The 27,634-nt window shown below is 39.3% G+C and overlaps 1 protein-coding gene across 3 annotated transcripts in view; it reads right to left on the bottom strand.

Moving 5' to 3' along the window:
- Nucleotides 1-404: 404 nt before the first annotated feature.
- Nucleotides 405-27,634, bottom strand: part of LOC140334990 (uncharacterized) — a 35,145-nt gene continuing 7,915 nt past the window's right edge. The window contains exons 2-10 of one of the 3 annotated variants that reach the window (XM_072417311.1): nt 15,541-15,870; nt 14,295-14,594; nt 7,538-7,837; nt 7,316-7,426; nt 4,982-5,119; nt 3,704-3,916; nt 3,179-3,319; nt 2,928-3,068; nt 405-2,804 (exon numbers count right to left, since the gene is read on the bottom strand). In XM_072417311.1, the coding sequence (XP_072273412.1) occupies nt 2,566-2,804; nt 2,928-3,068; nt 3,179-3,319; nt 3,704-3,916; nt 4,982-5,119; nt 7,316-7,426; nt 7,538-7,837; nt 14,295-14,594; nt 15,541-15,870 (1,913 nt within the window). In that variant the 3' untranslated portion in view covers nt 405-2,565. The remainder of the gene's footprint in view (nt 2,805-2,927; nt 3,069-3,178; nt 3,320-3,703; nt 3,917-4,981; nt 5,120-7,315; nt 7,427-7,537; nt 7,838-14,294; nt 14,595-15,540; nt 15,871-27,634) is intronic. The other 2 variants (XM_072417312.1, XM_072417313.1) reach the window with 2 other exon arrangements.

The raw sequence follows: 27,634 nt of genomic DNA, 5'->3' as shown, positions 1-27,634 counted from the left end.
CCACAGGGGCTATGGGTATGATCTGAGCATTTACTGCTCTAAGATCCTGGACAAACCTAGAGGTATTGTCAGCCTCACTGGGTTGATAGGTGTGTTGTAGGAAGAAATAATTTCCTCAATAACCCCTGCTCCTAGAAATTCCATCACCATAGGCTCAATTCCCCTTTCTTTTTCTGGGGAAAGTGGGTATTGTTTAATATAAACAGAAGCAGTGCCGGGCTTAAGCATTGCCTTGTATGGTGTACAAGAGATTAGACCAACATCTTGGTCAGTATTTGCCCAAACCCCAGGAGGAACCTGATCAAGTAGCGGATCCTGTGGTTGGCATTCTGTAAGCCGTGTACCGGGGGCTTTCTAGGATACAGCGAAGTCACAAACAAGGAAAAGCAGCCCACTGACACCAATTTATATAAAACAGGAAGTACTTTACTGCATACTATCACAATAAACAAAATTCCAAACAATAACACAAAGAAAACACATTAAATACATTCACCCCAGAGGTCAGCACAGCGTCCTTTTTTAAGATTGGTTATTATGACCTGCCACATACATAGACCCTAACTCACTAACTATTGCAGGTATAATCTCAGTCTCTGATATTTCAGGCGCCAATCCTATAATGTGGTGCGTGCACGATTTTACTGACCCGGGTCTTGTTCTGGATCCATCAATGTCTTTAAACTGAAAAACAGCAACAAGTCTCTTCAGCAAACATGAGGTCCTGCAGGACAGACAGCTCTCGGTTCCTCAGCTTCTCCCAGCCTTTCTGGACAACAATCCTCTTTCCTCTGGACAGGATCTACCTTGGATGGTTGTCAGCTTCACTCAGCCACAGCTTCTGAGTCTCTAGGAACACACTGCCCCTTGGATGCGAATGGATTCTCTTTTACACACACAGTCCTTGCAAGATGTCTGCTCTCCTCCTTCCTGTTTCCTGCTTCCTGTCTTTCCCAGCACAAGCACACCCCCTATCAATATACAAATACTGGCCACTTGTTTAGCTGTGCTCAGAAACAGCGGCATCTTGTGGCTAAAATGCAGAACGACAGTAGTTCTATATTTTATTACAAACATTAAACACATGTGCTGTTTTCTCAATCTCACAATTCCAAATATAAAAAACAATTACTGTTTGGTACATGGATGGGCATGACTGAGGATGTGACATGTAGGTGTCTCGTCGTACTAATCCCCAACTGCAATCTCAATAGAACAAACAAATCTCTCCATAATAAATTCACAGGACAATTCGTAATGATCCTGAAACAGTGTGTGAACATTAACTGGTGATTGTATGGATGTTGGATCGAGAGAGGAGGGGTTTTATAAGGTCTTATAAGTATCCCATTAATTCCCACAGAGGGCTCAGCATTCTCTCTTGGACCACTATAATAATCCTCACATAAAGTGCTACAAGTAGCAGCAGAATCTAAAAGAAAAGGGAGATGACGTCCTTCTATGTTTAACACAATCAATGTCTCCTAAACATAATCCCTTAACCATGTCCATATGGAATTAATCATTTGCTCAGTCCCTAGGAAAAGAATTCACGCTTCCCATCCCCTCTGTTCATTCTGCCATATTATCCATCCAGGGAATAACTAAATAGCAATCAGTCCCACAGACCCGAGCTACATAATCCTTACATGTTTTTCCTACACATGGAGGCGGTGGAGAGACCTTTCCTTGTATTGCACCCATTTCTTGTAACTTAGATGAGACGGAAGCAGAGCTGAACTCTTCCCAGGACTGGCTGTACTGAACCGTAAAGGCTCCGACAATTCCTGTCAACTGGGTACAGAGGACTTATGTCTATGCTCAACTTCCTCCTCAACTGCCTGTTAGTATTATCCCTGAGAACTGCCACTTGCGATCACCAGTTTCTGGGTTAACGCGTTTCCCCTCGTCAGAGTGGTGGGGCGTCTTACAGTTCTCCAGGACACACACAATAAAGTTAGTACAATTTTCACAATATCATTTGCTGCTCACCTTCAGTACAAAATGAAATTACTTAACATCACAATATCATTTGCTGCTTAACTTCAGCACAACATGACAATACTTCATAACATCACAGTATCATAACATCACAACATAGAAGAAAGCGACAGATAAGAAGCGATAGAAATTGGCTGACAGGAGAAATCAGGGTGCAGACAATAGTTAAATTCTTTCCCTAAAGAATACCTCTTTTAAATTCTTCCCTAAAGAATTTCTCTTTTGAATTCTTCCCTAAAGAATTCCTCTATAGACTAAGGTAAGGCAAAGGTAAGGGGGGCTTCTAAAGTTACCCCGAGTGTGACTCGGGATTACCGCTTTTTGCTAGTAAAATCCATCCCATCCCAGCAAATTGTACCAGGGTTTTTTTGTGCCTTCCTCTGGACAAACTATGTCTTATAGGGTTTTATATCTGGGATATGTTTATTTCCCTAGTGGTTGGACTTCATGGATTTATGTCTTTTTTCAACCTAACTTACTATGTAACTATTGTCAGTTTGTTCTTGGGTTATCCATAGGTGTGTTTTTGCTTTCCCTAGACAACCAGATTATAAGTGGCAAGTTTTATGAAATGTGGTTTTCTCTCTTTAACTTGTGGAATTGTGGAGAATCTGCTGTCACTCCTTCTTGTTTTGTTAGAGATGTTGTTTCCTCCTCTTCACTTTCGTCTGATGTAGATGAAGATCTACCCCTTAGTAAGGTAATTGTAGCCTCTTCTTCCTGTACAGATGGTTGGCCGGCTGAACTTTGATCTTCTTTTTGTTCATTCCCCATCTTTATAGGCATTTCTGTTGGATCCTCGTCTGCAAATAGAAAATAAAGAGAGTTTTCTACATCTACATTTCTACATTCTTCTGTTTCCATGTTATCAAGATGGAGTTCCATCTACTCTGTGTCCACTCCTCCACCCTGGTGCCTGTGCTAACCTCCGAATAATGTAGATGAAGAACGACCCCTCAGTGAGCCAGTTGTAGCCTCTTTTTCCTGTTCAGATGATTGGCCAGTAAGACCATGATCTTCTTTTTGTTCATTCTCCATCTTCATAGGCCATTTCATTGGATCCTCTTCTGTAAATAGAGAATAAAGACACTTTTCTACATGGTCTTCTGATTCCATGTTATCAAGATTGTGTTCCACCTACTCTGTGCCCACTCCTCCACCCTGGAACCGCACTAACCTTGTAGTGATGTAGATGAAGAACTACCCCTCAGTGAGGCAGTTGTAGCTTCTTTTTTCTGTGCAGGTGGTTGGCCAAATGAACTTTGAGTTTCGTTTTGTTCATTCTCCATCTTTATAGGCAATTTCATTGGATCATCTTCTGTAAATAGAAAATAAAGACACTTTTCTACATGGTCTTCTGATTTGATGTTATCAAGATTGTGTTCCACCTACTCTGTGCCCACTCCTGCATCATGGCCCCTGCACTAACCGAACTGAACTATTCAACCTATCCTTCTTCACAAATATCTATTCAGCTTGGTCTTTCTGCACATTTAAAAGAGCTCTAAAACCCATCTTTTTAAACAATCCCACCCGTCTTATTCTATCTCTTAAACTCCTTACTATTCATTCACTATCCCAAATCTCTCTCTTATTGTGTGCTTCATCAACCACCCCCTAGATTGTGAGTTGTATTGTTGTCACTATATAAATACTGTTTATCATTAATATTAATACCAATATTAATATTATTAATAATCACCTGTTTCCAGATTGGAGGGAGAACTGTTCACTACTATGTCAGAGTCAGAGTTATCGTCTATATTTCCAGGACCATGTGATTGTTCCTCATAACTTTCTTCTAGGATTTCATTAGATGGTTCACATTCCTCTTCTTGGTCAGATAATTCACCATTATCTGCTAAAATTTCTTCTTTAAGTGATTGTGCATATTGATCCTTTCCTTCCTGTGTGCCTGTAAGTACAAACATTTTATAATACAACTGAACATTTAAAAAAAAATAACGTATATACAGATATATAAGATAAAATGATCAATGCAAGGTATGATAAACAGTATTTATATAGACTTCTCTCTGAATAGTGCTAGCTCTGTGCTTTGCCCCCCGTTCCCAGACAGACTACTCCCCAAGGCAAACTGGAGATGGTTCCTGCTGGGAAGACTAGCTCAAAAGTACAACGACAAATGAGAGAATATTCAGGAAATGTTGGATATGTAAAAACTTGTTATACTCATGTCTGTATTATAAGGGTGCACCACTGACTGGGGAAGGTATTACTTTGCTGAATGTGATTGTGCCAGGTTACTGCCAGGTGTTGCTTTGTTGCTGTGTATACTGGTAGATTTTTTGTCTGGGGATTTGTGCTTTCACATAATTGGATAGTTAAAGTAGACCTATCATCAACACATGTACTGAAGTAGGAAAATAAGGGCCGATATTGGGTAAGAGATATCGGGTCCTTAGTTGTTGGAAAAGATCTTGAAAGAATTGTGAAAGATCATTTCCAACGATTATTAATGCACGTTTGTATGTGACTTTAGTTCCTGTGCACGACCCTGAAAAGGAAATTCAGGGACAGTCAATATAAGTGTAGATATTTTGTATATCAACTTGAAAGCTCCTAGGTACCTATTGATTGAACAGGTTGCCCATGACAACACATCTTTACTTACAGTATTTGAATGACAGCAGTTCAATCCGTAAGACACCCTAAGCACATTATCTTCCACTCTGTACATTACATTTTATTCTATTTTTATTCTAATAGACCTTTTGGGGTTGATAATGATTTTACAGCCGAAACATAGTTTGGGAAAAAAACACAGTAGGTATTGAAAATTAGGTAGCATTAAAGTCTCTTCCGTTACAAAAAGTGATAGCTCTGGGGACAATTTAGTTTTTGGGAACATGATTGAGCTGTGGGTAACAGTTGCAAATGAAGCAGATCAAGCTCCAAGAGTTTTTCTTCTTAGACATACACCACAAAATCAACTACATGAATCTACAGTAGAACTTACCTTTTTTTGTATTCGGAGGTCTCTGCTTAGCCGTATTATTTTTATTTAAATTCTCATAGTAATTGACTATCTCTTTAACCCTATTTACAGAGGAAATGTTACTTGCATGTGGGCTGATATTAGGTGTTGTCTCCGAAGCTGCAAATCAATTGATTAATATCATTATTCCCTTAACAAATAAACAAATATAAATTATTTTCACATTACAATTTTATTCTAACTAATATCTTATTTTTAAACAATGCAAGAAAGTGAACAATTTCGCATTGTGGTAATTTGGTTTTGGCGTCTATCTGTTCCTTTCTGGCAGCTATAGAGAACTAACCTAGTCATCAATGACCCAAACAACTTTTCGAACAACCTCCTCTAACGAGAAATGTTCTGAAGAAAGCTAATTCGCCACATTTCCTGCACCTGGATAAAATAAAGATGCCAGCTGATAGACAGGCTGAGCAGAAACTGTGCAGTAACATTTCAGAATATAGCAGTCTGGAGAAGAAAAAAGATTAGTTTGCTGCCAATCTGGGGCAATCTGCTGGCATTCAAGTGTGTAGCAGCTACCCTATCAGGAACACAAAGCCATGAAAAATAGATTGGTACTTACTGCTAAAACGACACATGATCTGTGTACTAAACATCAGATACAATAGATAAGATAAATCTTATCTTAGTATGAAATGAAACAATCTTACATAACGATGGACAAGGCACATTCAAAAATTGGTTCCCTAATTGGCAGATTTGCTAAAATAAAAGTACCAGCTATTGGCTTTTCATTAGTCAGGGGACTTCTAAGACTGGTGTCAATTCAGAGACTCAGAAACATAGACAAAGCCCAAGCTTTAAAGTTACCAAAATTACATAATTTTGTGTATGTGAAGGGTGACACTGCCAATGGACTAGTGACACAGAAGATCAGAGCTGAAGAACAAGTTGTGGCAAACGTCTAAGTGGGTAAATCAAATGTGCCAGAGCTATAGAGGGAGCAGAACTCTTGGTACAGAAGATAGTTCCATACTGACAGTGTATTTACCTCACACCGCCCAGAAATCCTGGAGAAGTTGGAAAGTAAGCACCTGTCTTCATCCAGGCTACCAAAATAGGAAGTAATACTAAAAGAGTTTGTAAGACTGGAACCTGGAGACATCACAGTTAAGTGTTGTACTACCTTAATTCAGCAGCTTTCCTACCAGAGAAGGGATTTGTGTATTATACGTCTCCTTCACATAACTGTGTCCAGCAAATGAAGAAAAAAAGGGCATAAGTGTTAAAAGCAAAAGAATACCCTGACCCAAATGAAAACTGGTAACTGTGGATGGATCCAGGAGGATTCATGTGGATGGAAAACCTGGGACTGGATACAAGATGACTACTTATATAGGAATAAAAAAATGGCTCCACAGTCCCTTTTTATTTTGTTTGTGGGGATACATCTCATAGCAGGTTACCTAAACCGCTTTATCGAATGTGCTTCCTAGCAAAATTATCCCCAGGAGTAATTTCTATGGGAAATCTGAAATCAACCTGCTTTAGAACTTTTTTAGGATAATAGCCAAAGCTGCACAAACTTTTACTGATACTATTCACACACTAAAGAGTGTGCTAAAGCTGTGAACAGGAGTGCAAAGATTTTGATAAACACCCAGATTTATCATTTCTATTTTAGCTAAAAGCTGCTTATTTGGTTCTCTGGTATAGCATCTGCCTAAAATATAACCTATTGTAATTCTGTTAGCATTTGGGTATTGATGTATTTACTGATTAGACTAGCCCTGTGTGGTCACATGATCAAAACAGACAAAAAAGTATGGGGAAAAAACACACAATATTGGAAATTAGGTAGCATTATCTCTTTTTTTTTTGTTAGAAAAATCTTCCCTCACACTTTAAGAAATTTTTAGGAGGAGTTTACTATGCATGGTGCTGTACCATGAAGTATACATTATAACCTATTCTTGGCATGCCAAAAATGGAGTTAGGGACAATGTTGTCTTTGTGCACATGGTTGAGCAGGATCACTGTGGAAGCAGAGTAATAGAAACAGTTGTAAATTATGAAGTAGACCCAGACAAAACCAAGAGCTCTAGCCTATGTTTTTCTCCTCAATAAACCTAAAACATAAAATAATCACAACTTGTATACGAATCTGCAATATACAAGCTCTTACTCTACCAGAAGCATAAACATTATGGGAAATGACAAGAATCGAAAAATTTAGTTGATAACCTGAAACCCTTGGAAGATATATAGAAAACCATTTAAAACTGAGATTCAGGCCTACTATTTTAGATAAATGATTATTGAATTTAAAAAACTTTAATGTGTAAATGTTACCTTTTCTGGATAATTTTTGTTTGCACAAAATAACTGCAATAGGCACCACAATTATCACCACAACCACTATGACAATTATGGTAATGACCAATGTAGACAGAAATGGTGTCTCTAAAAAAAAAACAGTTACAAAGAGGGAATTATTATTAGTACATTCATGGGAAAATTGCAAAACCAAAAATTAATATTCACATGAAAAGCTAATACTGTATTAATTCTCACGTTGATAGACAAGCTGGAAGTCCTCCTGTAGAGGTTCTTGTAGAGATATGTGCTGGGCTCTGCAGGAGAAAGTTCTGTTCTCATCATTATCATTCGGTGTGATTGTCACAGTGCTGGTCACTTCATAGGTTCCGTTGTTATTTTTGTGTGGCTTTCCCATGTGCTGATTCTTTAGGATTTCTCCATCTTTATACCACGTTATATCAATATCATAAGGGAAAAATCCACTGGCCATACAGGTCAGGGTGCTCTTTGTATTTCTCTGGACACTCTTGCTAAGTATGGAAAGTAGAGGCCGGGCTGTAGTGGACACAGGGAGAGAATATGAAATTGTACATATGATACATAGGAATGTTTTGATCATCAAAAGAAACAGAAAACATTTGTGAACATTAGATCTAGATCTAAAAAACAGTAACCTTATTCAGTAAGCAGGAAGCATCTTACTTCTGGTTTAGAGAAGGTATGATGTGTAAGGTACAATTGCAACGTGATTTCTTCTAGATACATAATTGTAATTATAATCTAAGCATTTTTTGCTGTTCTCTCTGCAAATCCCCTAGCCTTGATCTGCATATTTTAATCATAGAATGCAGACCCACAGAAGTTGATGGGATTTCCTTACTACTCAGAACAGAAATCAGCAAAAAATCAGAACAATATTAGCAGCCAAAGAATGGGAGATCCAGGGTTTTGCAGCAGTGTATCAAGTAAAGTAAATTACTTTACAAACTACACTTACCTTCCCCAAAAAAACAACATGAGAGTTAGGCAAGTTCTTATTTATAGAGAAAGTTACAGAAACATATGCTATCAGATATAAATTGTACTAAAACCTTATGTTCTCATTGTAGCTAACATTACATTCCTGTCATAGCAGTTACACAAACGTGACTGTGCAGTCCAGTAGGCCCTAGAGTTTGACTGTGCACTTGTGTCTATAGTGATCCTATAGACCTAGTTAGACATCGTACCTCCAATATTTCAAAGTGGAGATAGAGGACATGTAGCATGCCAAAAATAGGTGTGGCTAAATGGGTCTGACTATAGTGCACAGCGGCCTAAGCACGGTTCAATACATTGTGGGCGCACATACTGTATACATTCAAAAACACAATCTGCAGTGCTTGTACCTTCAAAATACTCCATAATTACTGTGCTTTAGAAAAAAAGTCTCACTTACATAAACCTAAAGGATTTTAAATTAGGAATATACATAACAAACACTTGGCCTGAATCATCACTAGTCACAGTCTACACAGCAATGATCAACACTTATCTGGGTTATGTTATTTACAGCATATTGTACTACGTTAGGTCTATAATATGCTACACAACAAAGAATGTAACAGTCAGGAAATGCAATGGAATTGACAACAAAGTGTATTGCGTACAGCAGTGTATTGCAGGGCTGTAGGAGCATATCATAGTGCCCCTTACATTGCTAGCCAGTGGGAGAAAACCATTGCCCAGTGCTGGTTTTGTGGAGTGGGGAGGGGGGATTCCCAGGACTGCCTGTCTGATTATTGGGTCTATTGCTAAAAAATGCCCAGAAACTGTAACAGGCACATTAGTTAGCATAATGAATAGAGGAATAAAGTAATAATAGTGGGCAGCACATGGGGTTCAGAGGTTAGCACTCTTTTGCAGACCTTTGCAGCACTAGGTCCCAGGTTTGAATCTCAGCCGGAGCACTGCCTGCATGGAGTTTGCAGGTTCTCCGTTTGTATCTAGAGCTGCGGGTACTCATATTCCAGTGCAAAAAATGCATTGCCCTATAGAGACCCAAATCTCACGAATGAGCAAAACACGGGTCCTCCTTCCCTTGCTCTAATGCTGGATTATCTAAAACCAGGTATAGCAGAGATGGTGATGACGCAATATTGGGGAAGGAAAATGCCTTATGATACACTTTTAGTGTAGATCCAGTCAGGGGATGTTGTTTAAGCTCCGTTACCAAGTTGCTTTCCAACCAGGGTGCTGATGTTAAACCTTGCCTTCCGGCCAACTGCTCCAGCCCCACCTATTTTTTAAAAGAAGCATTTCTAGCCCAGTCTATTACCCTGACCAGGTGAAAAGCCATGTATTACTTATATAGGTTAGGTGTTCCTAGACCTTCCACTGCTTTGGATCAGAATATTAAATTACGATTCAGTCTAAACCTAAGATTACCCCAAAATAAACTGCAAAAACTGCCATGTGAACCCTATTAAAAAGGATTTGGGTATCCATATTGGAAGTGTCTGGAATAAATATAAAAACGTCAGCAGAACATTCATTTTGTTCACCTGATGAACCATGATAAGGTATTGGATTTCGATCTTAATAGATCTATTTTTATCTGTTAAGAAAAAGGTGAGGAGAAAAATCCTTAGAAAGAAAAACTCCAACGTATCACAAACCTCCAGAGGCCCATTTAAAAGAATAACTCCTCCCAATGTTTTCCTTGGATCAAGGAAATGTTTTAAGCCTCTGATTTCCTGTAGGTAATTTTGCATTTTGAAAGAGAACTATAAGTGGCCAATTTCTTCATAAGATTTAGTAATGAGGTAAATTGTAGTCCTGAGTCAGCTCTGATAGCTCTTAACAGGGGTTCTAATGTTAGGATGAATGAATAAGGATGAAAATAAGTGTGGAGAGAGGGCAACCCCACAGGGTACCATTTGATACTCTGAAAAAATCCTAATGACGTGGATCACCCCTGATAGACAGGAGTATTTTGACCTTATCCAAGCTAACATGTTTGGGCCTAGACCAATATGCAGCAAAGTTTGATCCATGAATGTCCAATTCACTCTTTCAAATGCCTTCTCTGCATCTTTAGATAGCAGGAAGGCAGATATAGAATGCAAGGAAGCCAGCTGAATTCAGTTAAGTACTTTAATAGTGTTATCCCTGGCTTCCGTCACTTGTACAAATCCCACTTGGTCCGTGTGAACCAATTTCCTAATTACCCTCTGTAATCTCATTGCCAAGACATTGGTAAAAAAAAAAGTTGCAAGTCTTGGTTGAGGAGGGATAAAGGCCTAAAGCTGGAACAGTTAGCTGGGTCCTTCTCCTCCTTTAGAATCACTGTAATGTGTGCCCTAAATGAATCTGGATGGAAGGTATTACTCATTGAGATAGCATTAAAAGTATTCGCCATGTAAGGCAGCAAGTTTTCCTGAAACTTTTTGTAGTAAGGCGTGCTCGCTATTGCTTTTATTATTTTATCTAAATCATCCTGGTGCAAAAGTATCTGCTCCAGTAGTGCAGAATGCTCCTTGAGAATGAAAGTATGAATGGTGACATGTGCCCTAAGATCATCAGTCGCCTTTTCTGCTACTTCAATGTGGTGTGTTATGTCATGTTTAAGCGTGGCAATTTCAGAGTGGAATGTATCCATCATTGCATTGGCCACGCCCTCCTCCCACATTTCAAAAATGTGCAGTTAGGTTTATTAGCTTCCCCACAAAATTGACACCCAGCAGAATGTGGGGAAGAACAACAGAATCCAGGGATGGGTGTGGGAAAACAATAGTGTCTAGTGGGGTCAGGGAAAAACAGCAGTGCCAAGTTGGATGTGTAAAAGAACAATTGGGAGTATGAGACGTGCCTCCTAGTTATATTGTGTACTTTAGGTATTTTCAAGCAAAAATCAAAACATAGGACTGGTGCAGAAGGGAAGGGTTTGGGTTCATAGAGCACCGGGCTGACTGTATGCCAGAGATGTGCTAGGGGTAAAGATTTAGTGAATTTGTAGAGGGGTATTTAAACTAGTACAGAGGGGGTGGGACAGTTAAATAAGGTGGCAGAAAGGTTAGTCAGGGGTCAGACACTAGTGGGGGGGATTGGGGATAGTTGGGGTCTGCGTTATGGATAAATGTTTGGAGCTTCCCATGTTACAAACAAACATTGGATTGTGCAGTACTATTTGTACTGAAAAACAAAAAGGTTTGGCAAACAATGCTGGTAAATGCAGCAATGGTTTAAATAGCCTGTTCACCAAGGCAAAAATTCTAGCAAACAAGATGGGGGAGTTGAAAGCCTTAATGAGTGAAGTAAATTATGACTATGTCTAGTTGGCATTGCTGAATCCTGAATCCTATTGTTCTTCGCATGACTGGGTTGTCAATATTCCTGGGTATACTCTCTTTCATAGAGTCAAACAAAAGGGTGGTGGTGTCTGTCTGCATGTGAGAAGTGATCTAAAAGTGAATGTGAAAGAAGAAATTGCGATAGCACAAACATTGAGGTTGGGGCATTATGGGTGGAGTTGAAAGTGGGGTTGAATAACAGAATTAATTTTTGGTGTATGCTATAGGCCCCTCAGTGCTAAGGAAGAAATAATGAATCAACTACTAGCACAGATGGAAAAAGCAGCAAAAAGTGAAAGTGTTTTAATCATGGGAGATTTCAACTACCCTGACTGGAGTAATGACACTACAGGAACAGCAAACGGGAGGAAATTTGTGAATTAAATACACGATTTTATGGTACAGTTTATAGAAGTCCCAACTACAAATGATCCTCTGCTGCCCCTAGTTCTTTCTAACAATGCAGAGCTTATAACAAATGTGCAAATAAAAGAGAATCTGGGTAGCAGTTACCATAATATTGATTTCATTTAATGTAAGCTGTAAACAGGAAGCAAAACATTGAACAAAAAAAGGAATGCTTCAAGTCTTTTCTATAAAAGCATACTGAAAAATATATTCCAATGGGTAATAATATCAGGAGGCTAAAATTAAAACCTATAAGGCTCACAGCTGATGTTAAAAAAGCCATAAGAAAGAAGAAAAGGGCATTCCAAAAATATAAAAATGAAGGATCCCCTTCATCGTTTGAAAACTTTAAAGAATATACCAGAGGATGTAAAAAGGTAAAATGTGCAAAACTTCAAAATGAAAGACAGATTGCAAAGAAAAGGAAGGCAAACCCCCCAAATTTTTTAAAAATATATTAATAGCATGTAGGCCCCTTAAAGGATGTCGCTGGGTTGGTAACTGGGGATAAAGAAAAGGCAGATTTACTAAACACTTTTTTTTTTAACTCTGTGTAAACAAAGGAAAATGGCAGAGCTCAAGTCCAAATTCATTATAGCAATGTTACTGCCTTAAATGAGTCACAATGGCTCAGAATGGATATGATTGAGAAACAGTTAGGCAAAACTAGGGTTGTAAAAGCACCAAGACCCAATGGATTACATCCACAAGTCTTCAAAGAGCTGAGTTCAGGTATTTCAAAGCCATTATTTCTAATTTTTAGAGACTCTTTAGTCACTGGCAAAGTACCGATAGATTGGTGTAAGGCCAATGTGGTTCCTATCTTTAAAAAGGGAGCAAAGTAATTTCCAGGTAACTACAGACTGGTTTGTTTAACGTCCATAGTTGGATAGATCTTAGAGAGTTTGATAAAGAACCACATAAAGGAGTTACTGCTAGAAGATAATATTATAAGTGATAGTCAGCATGGCTTCAAGAAAGATCGAAGTTGTCAAACAAATTCACTCTCTTTTTTTGAGGAAGTAAGTAAACAGGTAGACAGTGGAGTAGCAGTTGATATAGTGTACTTGGACTTTGCCAAAGCATTTGACACTGTACCCCACAGACTGTTAACATGCAAGTTAGGGTCAATAGGTTTAGAAAAGTCAATCTGTAAAGGGATAGAGAACTGGTTTAAAGATCGCATCCAGAGAGTTGTAATTAATGATTCATACTCTGAATGGTCTGTTATTAGTGGTGTACCCCGGGGTTCAGTGTTGGGACCTTTACTGTTTACCATCTTTATAAATGATATTGAGTTTGGGATTAAAAGTATAATTTCTGTGTTTGTAGATGACACCAAACTATGTAATGGAATTATGAAATCTACAAGCAGACCTGGATGTACTGTTTGATTGGGCAGCCAAGTGGCAAATTTATGAGCAAAGTTATGCACTTGGGAGCTAACAACATGCAAGCTTCATACTGTCTGGGGGAATACATTTAGGGGAGTCCAAAATGGAGGTTCTGGTAGATCATATACCTAATAACAGCATGCAATGCCGAGCTGCAATATCTAAAGCTAACAAAGTACTTTCTTGTATTAAAAGAGGTGGAGACATAATCCTGCCCCTGTACAAAGCATTGGTCAGACCACATCTGGAATATAAAGTCCAGTTTTGGGACATTGTGGAAATGGAGAGAGTGCAGATAAGGGCAACTAAACTAATAAAAGGAATGGAGGAGCCCAGAAATGAGGAGAGATTAGCTGAACTGAATCTATTCTCCCTTAAGAAGAGACGTAAAAGGGGGGATATGATCACCCTGTCTAAATATATAAATGATCCATATAGAGAAATTTCTTCCCAATTATTCACTTTGAGATCATTACAAAGAACAAGAGGGTACTCTTTGTGTCTGGAGAAAAAGAAGTTTCATCTCCAGATAAGGAAGGGAATTCTTCACTGTAAGGTCTATGAAAATGTGAAATTGGCTCAGGAAGTAGTTTTAGCAACTACTATGAATGATTTAAGAAAAAGCTGGATGATTTTTAGAAGCATAGAAAATAACTGGGTATTACGGCTTTAAAGTAAAGATAACAGTGACTGTTGATCCAGGGAACATCTGATTGCCAATAAAATGATGGAAATAAAGAAAATAATATAACAGACAGATGCATTGAAGAAAGGCATTGATTACAAGCTGCAGGCATATGCATTAACAACTAAATCATACAATGCTTACAATAGAATAAATACAAATTTATATATGTAATTTCTAATATGTAGATTTACCTCCATACACCAGCTGGAAGTCCTCCCGGAGAGGGGCAGTAAGAGACCCATGTTGGACTCTACAGGAGAAGATTCGTTCTCTGTCCTCCTCAGTGGGTGTAATTTTTACTGAGCTCCTCACACTGTACGTCCCGTCAGGGTTTCTCTGAGCTTCTTCCACGTCAATATATTTTAATATCTCCCTATCCCGGAGCCATTTAATATCTATTTTTGCTGGGTAGAACCCAGAAGTGATGCTGAGCAGGACACTCTTAGTGTTTTTAGTGACAACTTTGTTAACAATTAAAAGTTTTGGTATAGCTGTTAAATAAAAGAGAACATATATCTAGAGTGTAAGAATATACAAAATATAAACATTAATACAAGTTTTTTGTATTTATGTTCTACCTATGAAGCCTAAACCTTTTGACAAAAAATACCATGCAATAAATTATCACAAATACACCTAGCTTTTTTTAAGCAGACCTTTCCTGAAAAATGAAATATTTGCTTACCTACCATCGACTGGCCACAATACCAAAATTAGCTGCAAAAAACTGGGTCTACACAGACATTTTTAAAAACGCATGTAAACATTCCTACTGTATTCATATGCATTTGCGTGCACTTTTATTGGCATTTTAAAGCTTGCCGTAAAAATGCTGGTAAACGTCTATGCAGCATTTTCACGCGTTTTTAACGCATTTACGTTTCAAGGGCGTTTTTCAAGGCGCAGCGTTTTTTAAACGTTGCAGGCTACGTTATAGATAGCGCTCATAAACGTGCCTCAAGGCAATGTCCTGGTGTAGATTAGCCCATTGGAATGCATACGAATTTCAAACATGGACTTTTAAAGCCTCAGGTTAAACATTGGGGAAAACGTTTGTGTAGACTAAGCCTAAAGAAGAACGATGATACTAAGTTAATCACCATGATCTTAGATTCTGCAACAAAACATACTATACTTAATCAAGGAATAAATCTTTGCAGAATTTTGAGATCCCAGAACGGAGGCAGCAAGGCCTCTGAACCTCCTGGAGTGACAAAAGTTGGGTCTGTGGTATTTTTTTAGTTTTATCTATATTTTAAAAGGTTTTTGCTTTGTTTGTTTGTGTGCTGGAAGGCAGGAAAAAAGGACAGTTTTTTTAGTTTTGTAATGTTTTTTTTTTTTCTAAAACATTTATTTTTGGGCAGAAAATACCTAGCAGGAGTCCACTTTAAGTATGAGGATGAATATAATTGTGAAATCAAATCTAAATTTCTGTACCTGTAATGTCCAGTCTGATCTCTTTCTCTTTTCGGAAAGGACTGTAGGTCACTGAACATATGTAGCGTCCATCATCTGATACAGATGTATTGAATATGGTCAAATCAGCAATTCCTTTTAATGCTTGATTTTTATCCAACGAGTACCTTGGATTAGTTGATCTGACGGTGTTATCGTAAACTAGGATAGTCTTTCCTTCGAAATACCAGAAGACTGCAAAATATCTTACATCTACAGGAAGTTTATCTGCTGTGAAGGTGCAGGGGATGTGAGTAGTAGAGCCAGCTGTAGCTGTATGTGTTGAAGGTCCGGTCATCTCTAGAGCAGCAACTGTATGAGATGAAAGAAGATCTAATTAATAAGTTACATGATGGCTAGCACTCTTGCCTTAACTTTCTCTATGTTTGTGTGGGTGTCTAGGCAATAAAATTGGTCTTGTTAATGACATTTCACTATAGTAAGATTAGAGTATTAGATTGCATTGTTCTCTCCAGAAATTTTTTGAGCTGGATGGCAGGAAGCTGTAGCTGGGAAGTCAAAATGTGTTCAGGCAAGAGGCATAAAATGTAATATAAATTTAGTATAAATTAGGTATAGCTCTCCCCAGCAGAGCTGGAAGGCACAAATCTCTCTCACTGACATTTAACTTTACACAAAGCCCATCCTGAGCAACTTTCTGATGACAGCAGGGTGACTACTGAAAAGTCCAAGTTCATGCGCTCAGATAAGAAGGGCTAGGGATACACTGAGATTGTGAGCCCCTCTGAATGAGTTAAGCTACGTACACACTTCCAATTATTATCGTTGGAAAACGAACGACGAACGATCCTGCACGATATCTACGAACGATCGTATATATATATATATATATATATATATATATATATATAAAATGTATGTGTTTGAAAAATCCTCTTCTACTTTTTTTTTTGGTTTTTCTATCTACAAACCTAAAGGATCAGATCAATAAATTATTATAGAATGTCAAACTAGAAAAAAAAAAAACAGCCAAATTTCATGGACTGCGCACACCCAATTGTATGGTAATTTTTAGCACCTGTGCGCAAAATGATGATCATATATAAGGGTGTTATCTAACCTGCTTTTTTCTTCGTCTTTTTTTTGTTTTTCAAGGAGGGGCTGTTGTTTGGTTTATTAGCCTAATCTATGTTGCTACATTTGATTCTTTGCTTACCATTTAGCACAATAGCTGCTTTTGTTTTTTCAACTTTAAATGTTTTTTTTTTTTTTAAACATTCTTTATTTAAAAATTTTCAAAACAAAAGACAATCAAGACCGCAAAAGAGACATAGAAAGTAACAAACACATTATAAATGTGGCAGGACAGCGCCTAAAAAACATCAATCTTAATAATAGCCCAGTCAATACAAAGCAAAGTTGAACAATAAAAGTAAAGCAGAGTACAAAAATCGCAATTCTAAAAGGGCAAAACAGGAACCGAGTAATAAAATAAAGAAATAAAATAAAATAAAGTGAACTACTCTCTAGGTGACGGGCAGAAACCCTGTTCCAGGGATACCCATTGCTTAAATTTCTCATGTCTGCACCAATCCAATACACGTGTCAGATGGGCCGACAAATAATAATGAAAGAGATTCGGAACTCCCAACCCCCCATCTAGTTTGGACCTCATAAGCAGGATCTAGGAGCCTTATTACGCCAAATGAAGCGAAAAAGTCTGGAGTTTAGGCTCCTAAAAAATGACCCCGGGATCTTAATGGGTAGTGCTTGAAAGAGGTATAAAAACCGAGGGAGAATATTCATTTTAATAACGTTTATGCAGCCCATCCAGGAAAAGGTCAGTTTATCCCACCTATCCAGGTCAGAATTTACTGTGGAAAATAGCGGGATAAAGTTTCTCTGAAATAACTCTGAAAGTGTCTTTGGTATTTTGGTACGCAAATAAGTGATCGCATCAGGTTCCCAACGAAAGTCAAACGAACGCTGGAGGAGGGAGTGGGTATTAGTCAAAAGTGACACATCCAAAGCTGCTGACTTCGAATAGTTAATTTTAAAGTTGGAAAGGGAACTAAATTTCGATAGGATTGTCAGGAGGTTAGGCAGGGAGACAATCGGGTTGGTTATGGCAAACAAAAGATCATCCGCGTAGGCCGCTACTTTCTGAGTCCGGCCTCCAAATTCTAGACCCAAGATCGTGGGAGAAGTGCGAATCACGCGTAGGAGCGGTTCCAAGGATAGGATAAAAATCAGAGGAGATAGGGGGCAGCCCTGCCTTGTACCATTAAAGATAGGAAAGGAGTCAGAGAGCAGGCCATTCACCCTGACCTTGGCTGTGGGATCAGCATATATGGCCCTCATCCACGACAACATCCTTAGACCTAGGTCTATGTGCGATAAAATGCAGTCCATGTAAAGCCAGTCAACTCTATCAAAAGCCTTTTCAGCATCCGTGGACAGCAACATAAGGGGAACATTGTTAGATGTGGCATAATAAATCCAATTCAGCACTCTAGTCGTGCTATCCCTGGCCTCCCTGCCTGGCATAAAGCCAACCTGATCAAAGTGTATAAGTTTATACATGACCTTAAGCAGTCTAGAGGAGAGAATTTTCATAAAAAGCTTGAGGTCCTGATTGAGAAGGGAGATTGGTCTATAACTGGCACATGGGTCCTTACCTTCCTTGGGTATGACCGTAATGGTGGCCCGCAGTGAGTCCAGAGAAAACCGAACTCCCTCATTAATATAGTTAAGCGCTGCCGAAAAATGAGAGGCCAGGGGGGTCTGAAAAGCCTTGTAGTATACCAGAGGAAAACCGTCTGGTCCAGGGGTTTTCCCCACAGGAGTATCCTTAATGGCTGCCCCAATTTCCTCCACCGTAATAGGGGCTTCTAACAGCTCTCTCTCAGAAGAAGAAAGAGAGGGCATTCCACTGGCCAAGAGATAGTCATGGATCACCTGTAATCTTCCCCCAGGTGCTTGGGGAGAGGATGCCTTTGATAAGTTATATAATGAAGCATAGTATTGGCGAAAGGATTCCGCAATATCCTTAGTATGGTACATTTTGCGTCCATCGCTGTCCGTGAGAAAAAGGATATAAGAGCGAGCCTTTTGGGCACAGAGGGCATTGGCTAACAAACGTCCACTCTTGTTACCATGTTCATAAAACATTCTTCTGCATTTAGTCAGAGCACTTTTCGCCCTGTCTAAGCAGAGTAAGGAGAGTTTCTCACGAACAGCTCGGAGTTCAGCACCGACTGTAGGATCGAGAGAGGATTTATGAATAGATTCAAGTAATGCAATACGCTGAAGAGTGTCACCTATTTCCTTCTGGCGGGCTCTTTTAAGTCTCGTACCATGTTTAATGAATATTCCCCTTATGACAGCCTTGTGAGCTTCCCATAGTAAGAGGGGGTTAAAATCAGGGGTGGCATTAGTTTGAAAATAAGTGGATAGTTCGGAATGGACATCAGCCAAAACAATTGTATCCTGTAATAGGGATTCATTTAGTCTCCAGTTCCATGATTTGGGGCAGGAGTAAGAAAGTTCAAGAGAAATGGATACGGGGGCGTGGTCAGATAAAGTAATGGGGCCAATGGAGCACGATCGCACTCTGTGCAATTCCGAATGAGGGATCCAAAAGTGATCAATCCTGGAATATGAGCTATGTGGGGGGGAGAAGAATGTGTAGTCTCTAGCCTTGGGATGTAGTACACGCCACACATCCAAAAGCCTATATTGAGACAATGCTTTTAGGATTTTATCATTAGAGCGATGTGAGTTGGAAGAACATTTTCCACCCAAGGTATCTATTGCAACTTCAGGCAAAAAATTAAAGTCACCTCCCAAGATCAGAACCCCTTCCTGAAATTTCTCCAACTTTAGGAGTGCCTCAGATAGAAAAGAAGCCTGGCTAGTATTAGGAAGGTAGATCGCGGCTAAGGTAACTACAAGGCCCCCTAAAAGTCCTTTAACAAAAAGAAATCTGCCGTCAGGGCAGCTTTGACATTCCTTGATCTGCCACATAACAGAGGAAGCTATCAAAATACTCACACCTTTAGATTTAGATGTCGCAGTACAGCTGTGATAAACAATCGGGTATCTTTTATCCCCCAGCTTCGGAACTTTATCTGCCCGAAAGTGGGTTTCGTGTAAAAACGCTACTTGTGCCTTTAGTCTGTATAGTTCCGCCAAAATGGAGGAATGCTTTTCAGGAGTATTCAGTCCTTTAACATTATAAGTAACAATGTTGATTTTACCCATCACGATAAAAGAGGGGAAGGGTAGAAAAGGAAATGCAAAAATATAGTAAACAAAACAAACAGACAAAACAAACAAACAGTAAGCGCAGATCAACCGCGCAAAGTCCCTTGGAGGGGGAGGCTCAGGTGGTTAGGACGAGGCCCTCATCACCCGGGCCTGGCCTATCATTACACGCCAAAAAATAAAAATTGGATGAAATATCAAGTGTAAGCTGTACGGGGGAGGGTACAGAAGTGCATCCACATTCTCTAAACATAAAACAGTACCAAAAATGGTTATGTCCATAACTGTAACAAAAAGTGATCAGTATAAAAACAAAAGTCACACAAGTTGTATTCCTACATGGGCAAGTGTTCCGAGCCCATCAAGGATAGGGAGAACCAATTTTCCTATGTCATGAGATTGGAAATCCCCAATAAATCAATCTACAGTCATGTGGGGGCCTGTGGTAAGCTTTGAACAATCTCTTCAAAATATCAAATGAAAAGGTACACAGCTAGTACAAGAAAAGTAATTTAGGATGAACTCTATTCAAGAATGCCTGGATTGGAAGGATGACTATGGATTGAAAGGCTGCATGGCAGCAGTTCAAAAATGGCAATCTGCATGCCTAATCATTATAGCAGAAATTCACAGCAACCACAGCAAGTCTCAGAGCAATCCTGTCTTCCAATGTCCCCCAGCAACAGCACAGTGTACCTCTAGTGAAGAGCCTAGAGCCCTGTGTGTGAAGATGTCTCCTGTCTCAGCAGCACAGAGAATGGAAGCCCAGGCTCACATCCACACCAGGCTGCAGTCTCCAGCAGCTGACCACAGTATCCAGGACAGCAGCAGCAGTCTTCCCCTGCACCAGATGGAAGTTCCCGGTCTCCAGAATCAGTAAACACACAGGCAAGTCTCCAAACCCAACAGAGCTCCGTGTAACTTTAAATGTTTTAATGTCCATTTTGCAATTAAGAAGTCAATGGTAATGCTATAGTTTTGTGTTTGTGGCCATATTATTTCATTTAAATAATATGTCTTTATTGCCACCTTTAACTGTTTGTCCTGCATACATATTTTCTAATCCAGTTTCCACCCTTGATAGGGCAAAATTGCATATTGGTTTGGTAAGTATTTTTGGAATGCTATATTTCTTGGGTCATTTTTAAACTATTTTGGCTTTATATGAAAGTGTGGTTTCACATGTGTTCTTTTTCATGTAAATTTATTGGAGTCTGTGTGGTCTGTAAATTTTAATGTGACCTTTTAGCCAATGTGTTTTTTTCAAATAAAATTGTTTCAATAATTTTGTATTTGTTTGTTTTTTGGGGGTTTGTTTTTATGTGATCTCTTTTACAATCTCCCTGGAGCTACAATTTACAAAGTCCATTGTGATTGTTTTTAGGCCGTACCTTTCTCTGAATTGTTTGAAAGGCTAAAAACAGCATAAATGTGGTATTAAAACTCAGTTGTTTGATACTTATAGCTGTGCACCAAAGCGGACCGGCAATGTGAGTGTGAATTGTGTTCTAACAGTAGAAAATGCGCCAGCCGCTATTGCGGAGAAGTATCCTCCTTCAGGTAATTTTTTTTTTTAAGTGTTGGTTTTGCTCAATGAGCATGTATGTACATATATGTTTGTACATATACATATAAAAGAGAAATTATAGGAAGAAATGGGAAAAGAGGGTTTTTTATTGCTCTTTATTTCTATAGCAATTTGCCCAAAAAAGCTTAACCCCCCCCCTAGCGGTAATCCCGAGTGTGACTCAGGTGGCTTTTACATGCAAAAAGCGGTAATCCCAAGTCACACTGGGGGTAACTTTAGAAGTCCCCCTTACCCTTGCCTCGCGCTCCAGCGGCGATCTGATGGTCCCGCTGTGATGCCGGGGCTCCGGTCCGTCGAGGGGCGTGGCCAGGTGGGAAATTTAAAAGCAGATTACTGAAATACCACCCGGGTCCCGGCCATGCCGCTGTTTGCATCAGCAGTGAGATGCCAAGCACAATGCAGGACTTCTGCATTGTGCTTCACATCTCACTGCAGATGCGAGTAGCAATAGCAAATTCTGGGGGTGGTCCATCATTCCACTGTCTCAAACCAAGAGAAACCTGGCTGTGCCAGGAATGACGAGGCTCCTGGCCACTCTCTATATTTTAGGAAGGGGTTCCTTTTAAACCTCCTCGGCCTTAATTTGTGGACTATGCCAGCCTACAGTTTCCAGGGTTTTTTTGAAGGCCATAAATGCCATTGTGGACCTTGTCCCACTATATATTCACATCCCTTAAACATCTCAGGAGTGGAGGAAGGTCAAGGTGCAATCACGAGTTTGTTGGCACAAAGCAAAAAATATGTTTGGCACTAAGTAAAATTGTCCCCGGCATTTTTCAATACTAATACGATTAGAATCATGTAAACACATAAATAAAGCATACTATCTGGTATTTAAGAGTGCTTGACCCTGCTTGTGAACTTGTCAATCAATGTGGTTTGATGTTGTGCTTGGCAACCTGGACCTCCTTCCACCCCCATCATTGGGGAGGGGCAAGTAGCAGTTTCTAGTGGAAACCATGCATACATTTGTACTAGTTATTTGTGGATGCAATATCAAAACATTGCTGAAGAATTGCTGAACAACCAAACTGTAATTAGAAACTAGGCACAAAAACATTGCAGCAATAGATGAAGCAACTATAACTATAAGATGAAGCAATAGATAAGAAAACTTCCTAGGTTAGCCCACCATAAACCAGTCCAGTTGAAATATCCAAAACTCAAATGCATTTGTTTTTTTTTAAACGTAGATTGGCATTTTATCAAGACACAAGTGACATGACTAAATATTTCTTGATACATGTATTCTAAAATCCTTGCCAACAATCCTTGATTCAAATATTGGATTTAGCTAAAACAAAACAATAATGAAATGTAAAGATCCAAAATGGTTTGTGTCATTTTTTTGTGACATTCAGACCATTTTGTGATGACATATTCCAAGGTGCTAATAATATATATATACAGCTTGACAGAAATTAGTTAGCAGTGTTGCAACCCTTAAAAAAGGATGAATCCAACAACTGCAACAAATCGAAGTGTAAAGCTGCGTACACACTTCCAATTTTTATCGTGACGAACGAACGACGAACGATCGATTGGTCAAAAATCGTTCTTAAAAAAAGTAACCAACGCTGAACGAGAATAGTCGCTGGAAATAAACGACCGGACCGGCGGATCAGATTGGATGATGATCGTTTACCATCTATCATGTGTACGGTCGTTCAGTGATCGTTCATGGCCTGAGCATGCGTGATGAACGAACGTTCGCTCACTTCCTGTGGTGCACTTCACTTTCTGTATCGTTCAAACGATCGCATCTATTGTGTGTACAATATCTGCGAACGATCGTGCCGTTATCTGCATGTACAGGATCGGTGCTATACGATCGTTCGCAGATATCGTGCAGGATCGTTCGTCGTTCGTTTACCAACGATAATTATTGGAAGTGTGTACGTAGCTTAAATGAAGCCTTTCTGTGAATTAGTATAAAGTAATATACAAATGTAGCACTTACCAAAAAAAGATGAAGGAGTAGATTGTAATGGACCAGTAATGGACTATAGATGCACACAGAACAAGTATGGGCCAACCAAGTATACCAAGTATGGGCCAACTGATTGCTATACATCAGCATTGACATATCCTTTTAAATTGAACAGCTGAAACGTAATAACCTTAATTGGCACAAGCGCAGTGCTAGTACAGTAGGTGTGCGATAACAGATGCTCAGAGCAGCTGAAATTTAATTGCTCTCATTGTCGTATTCTCGACCCCATTGCTCATTTTTCACCCCAGGATCTGTCCGCCAACTGTAGTCGAGTGTACTAGTGCTCGACTTAGGCTTGCTAAAATACGCCTTGTATATCGGCACGTAAATACATGTGTCAAGCTTCTGTGTACTTGCTGGTAAATCAGGCCCATTGTTACAAAATGATGTATGACCTCTGATGGAAAAGGAGTGTACCACTCATTGAAACACATTGAGCCTGATTCATCAAGCCAAAGCAGAAGCTCGCTCGCCGCGCATATTCGGGCACCAAAAACCTATTTATCAAACAAATTTTGGCCTGTGAGAATAAGCTGGCGTATTCCAGCAGTTATCAAATGATCACTCACAAGTTATGAAATGATCACTCGCTCCGAACCGAGCATATCCGTGAGCTTGCAATAAAAGTCACTGTTCCCCTAAAAAAACATTCTTTCTAATGGCACACATCTTTTACTTAAACAAAATAGACCTAAATAAAAATGTTTGGGCTGTTCAAATGTTTCAAACATTTATATTAGCTGAGAAATAGGCATATTTTTAAATGACCTAAAATTTCCAGGTACAGAAAGAGTTAACTGATTTCAGCTCTTTACATACCAAAACACATATGATGCTGGACCCAAGGATCTGTCTGGTGATAAATTCCTGCGAACTCTGGCAGGGAAGCTCACTTTTGCCAGCAAACTAGATTTTTTCAACAAAAGTCACAAGCACACACAAGTTCTTGTTTGCAAGATATATATAGATACATTTATATTTTGACATATATATATATATATATATATATACATAATTAATAAGAGTAATGTGCTTTGATGTTGTGCTTGGCAACCTGGACCTCCTTCCATTACCATCAGGTGTGTTAGAATAAGCATGCAACTCAGCTAAACAACTAATTGACAGCAAGTGTGTTTGTATAGTGTGATCTAAGATCATGCAGCACAGCACAATAAAAAACCTTTAACACTACTACAAATGAACAGAGGAGTTGTGTGGCGGCAAATCAACATGAGTGCAAATGTCAGACTAATAACATTAAAACAAAGAAATAAAAACCATGACAATTTATTCAGAAAAGGAATATGTACATAATACATTCAAATACCAATATGTGACAATGTGACTTTGATAATGGGACAAAGGCAAACGGGGGTCAAGTAGCAGTTTGGAGTGGAAACCGTGCAGACATTTGTACTGAATATTTGTGGATAAAACAATGACAAAACATTGCTGAAAAATTGCTGAACAACAGTAACTGTCATTACAAACCAGGCACAGAAGGATTACAAAGTCACATCACTGAATACCATCCAAGCAAACTTACTTGATTAATCCCCCCCCCCAAAATGCATATGTATTTATATGCATTTAAATGTATTTTGACATACACACACAAGTGAAATCATTAAATGTTCCATGATACATATAATATCTTTAGCAACAATACATTTTTCAAATATTTGATTTCTATAAAGCCAATCTGCATAGAAATTTTAATCAGATCACAAATGCTTGGTGACATTTTTTGACATTGATACTATTGTGTGATGACATATTATAAAGTGCTAACTAGTATATATCCAGCTTGATCTAAATTAGTTTGCAGTGTTGCAAAGCAAACCAAAAAGTATCAAAACAGTGCAAAAAATGTAACAATAAATAACAATTTTGTGAATGACAGCTCTGCTCCCTTGATCGCTCCCGCAGCCCTAGAGGAGCTGCGACATGTATTACACATACAGAATACATGTCACAGCTCCCCTAGGGCTGCAGGAGTGATCAGGGGGGCAGAGCTGTCAGCATAGTAAAGCTCCGCTGATTGCTCTGCTCCCTGATTGGCTGAGGAAAGGGAAATTCTGATGATGCTTGAGCTGATTGGCCAAGAAAAGTGACTAAGGATGCCGACAAACACGGATTGTCGTTGGAAATGAACAACCGCCACGGTGGATCTGATTGGCCGACGGTCTTTCACTATCTATTGTGTACGGTCGTTCAGTGATCGTGCATGTTTCTGCGGTACACTTTCTCCTTTACATGTCCCTCCCTGCATCGTTCAAACAATTGTATCTAGCGTGTGGACACTGTTGGTGGATTATATTTGAACGATCATATTGTTACAGCATGTACAGAATTGTGCATAATATGATTGTTCAAGTATATTCGTGCATAATCGTTGATCGGTCGTAATCGTTCATTTTCTAACAATAATTATTGGAAGTGTGTACCTAGCTATAGCCTAATATTGATGTGGCAAGTGCTCTTTAATCTTCATGTGAGGTACAGGGGTATGTAATAGTGTTATGTATCTTTTTATATTGTATCTTTTTACATCTGTTTGGAGGCTGTAGAAGCTCTACACAGTGCTGAAAAAAAACCAAATTTTTCCTCCCATTGACTTTAATGGTGTTCGACTTTGACATTCGACCACCCGAATTTTTTTGCTCTATTCGAGCAAATAGCTGCCGAATCGAATAGTGAGCTATTCGACCAACACTACGTATTAGTCTTAATAATTAAGATCATATGGTATATCAAAGATCAAAAAGAATATCCTGTACATACAATATGTTCATGTAGTTGCCTTGGTTCATAAATATCTTTACTGGCTATCCACATACTGCTTTTTCCTTACGCAGATAGGCATACTTTTATAAGGATATATATCCGCTGAAAGCATCAATGTATGTTCCCTTACTGTCAGTACAACCTTACTAGTGAGTGATTTTATTTGGGAGAATGAATAAAATGTCATAAAAGTATGATAACAGATTTACATTATCCTTACTTGTGCGCATATGTCAATTTGTGGCATAAGATAAAGAAATAATTCTCTCAGGCTTGTGTGAACAGTCTCTCTCCTTTTGTGTAGGGGGTTTCTTGCAGGTTTTCTTAAGGAAAGGTCTTTAAAGAATAAATATATTAGTGATAGATATTCATAATTAAATAAGTAATATGCTGTACAATAATTATGGTAAATATTGACAGTGTCACCCCATCATGCTGTGTCCCTGTATGCGCCTGTTCTTTTGGACGGGTGCGCTTTGATAACTGCGGTGCATCATCCAGATGCACGGTGTGCTAGCACTGAGCTGGGGGGTCTGCCCTGGGACTCCCCTCTTTCTTCTCTCCCGCTCCCCCCTTCCCCTCCCACATCATTTGATGGGCGGACTCCCACGGGATATCCTCCAATCGCATGGTTCAGTGCACGTCCCGGCCACGCCGAGCTACATGCACAGGGTGAGGAGAACTTTGGGAACGTTGACCCATTATTCCATATATGGGCAGCTTCAGAAGACTCTCCTGTCATTCAGCTTCCTTTGTCACGGTCCCTTCCGTAACAAGCTGCATGTGAGGTTATCTGACAGTCTCTTTGTTTTTACTTGTTTCTGTGTTGTTTGTAATGACCACACCCCTTTTATCAGCTGCAGCTGGTGGTCATTACTGCCCCTCCATTTAGTCTGGCCTCACACTTCATTCTAGGTGGTTGATATTCACTTCTGGGATGTGAAGAGTTGGTGTGTTGTCCTATTCAGGGTTCCTGCTCCTCTATTCGCTATTTAGGATATGTTGAACTACTTTTGGTATTTTGTTGTTCTTTTGTTGTTACTAGGCCTCAGGGAAATGGTGGTTCTTTCATCAGGGAAGGAACCAGTAGTCTCAAGCCCAGGAACTATTCCTAGGGCAATTCAGGGCTACCAGGGCCTAGGTTCCAGTGTATGAATATTCCCACCTTCAGGGGATATTCATACTGTCAGGAGTCAGGACTAGATTAGGGTGTCCATAGGGGGTTACCGTTTCCTTCTCCCTAGCCTTTGAAGGCCTAGTCCCTTGTATTTATCCTTCTGTTTTCCTCCCCTCCCCATTATCCGTGATAGCCTTTCCTTTGATTGCAGCGGCAGCTCACACTGCTGGCAACTCCGCAACACATCCAGGGGTAAGCCACAAAACAAATAACCTAACTAATGGCATAATATACCATGGCACAGAATGAATAAAATTCTATTGCAATACATTACCCATTATAGGCTCAACAGTGGTTCCTTAGA

Source organism: Pyxicephalus adspersus, chromosome 7 (assembly GCF_032062135.1).
Source record: "Pyxicephalus adspersus chromosome 7, UCB_Pads_2.0, whole genome shotgun sequence".
In the NCBI taxonomy this organism is placed as follows: domain Eukaryota; kingdom Metazoa; phylum Chordata; class Amphibia; order Anura; family Pyxicephalidae; genus Pyxicephalus; species Pyxicephalus adspersus.
The sequence above is the reverse complement of the archived record's forward strand: the minus strand, read 5'-3'. Positions and strand labels throughout refer to the sequence as shown.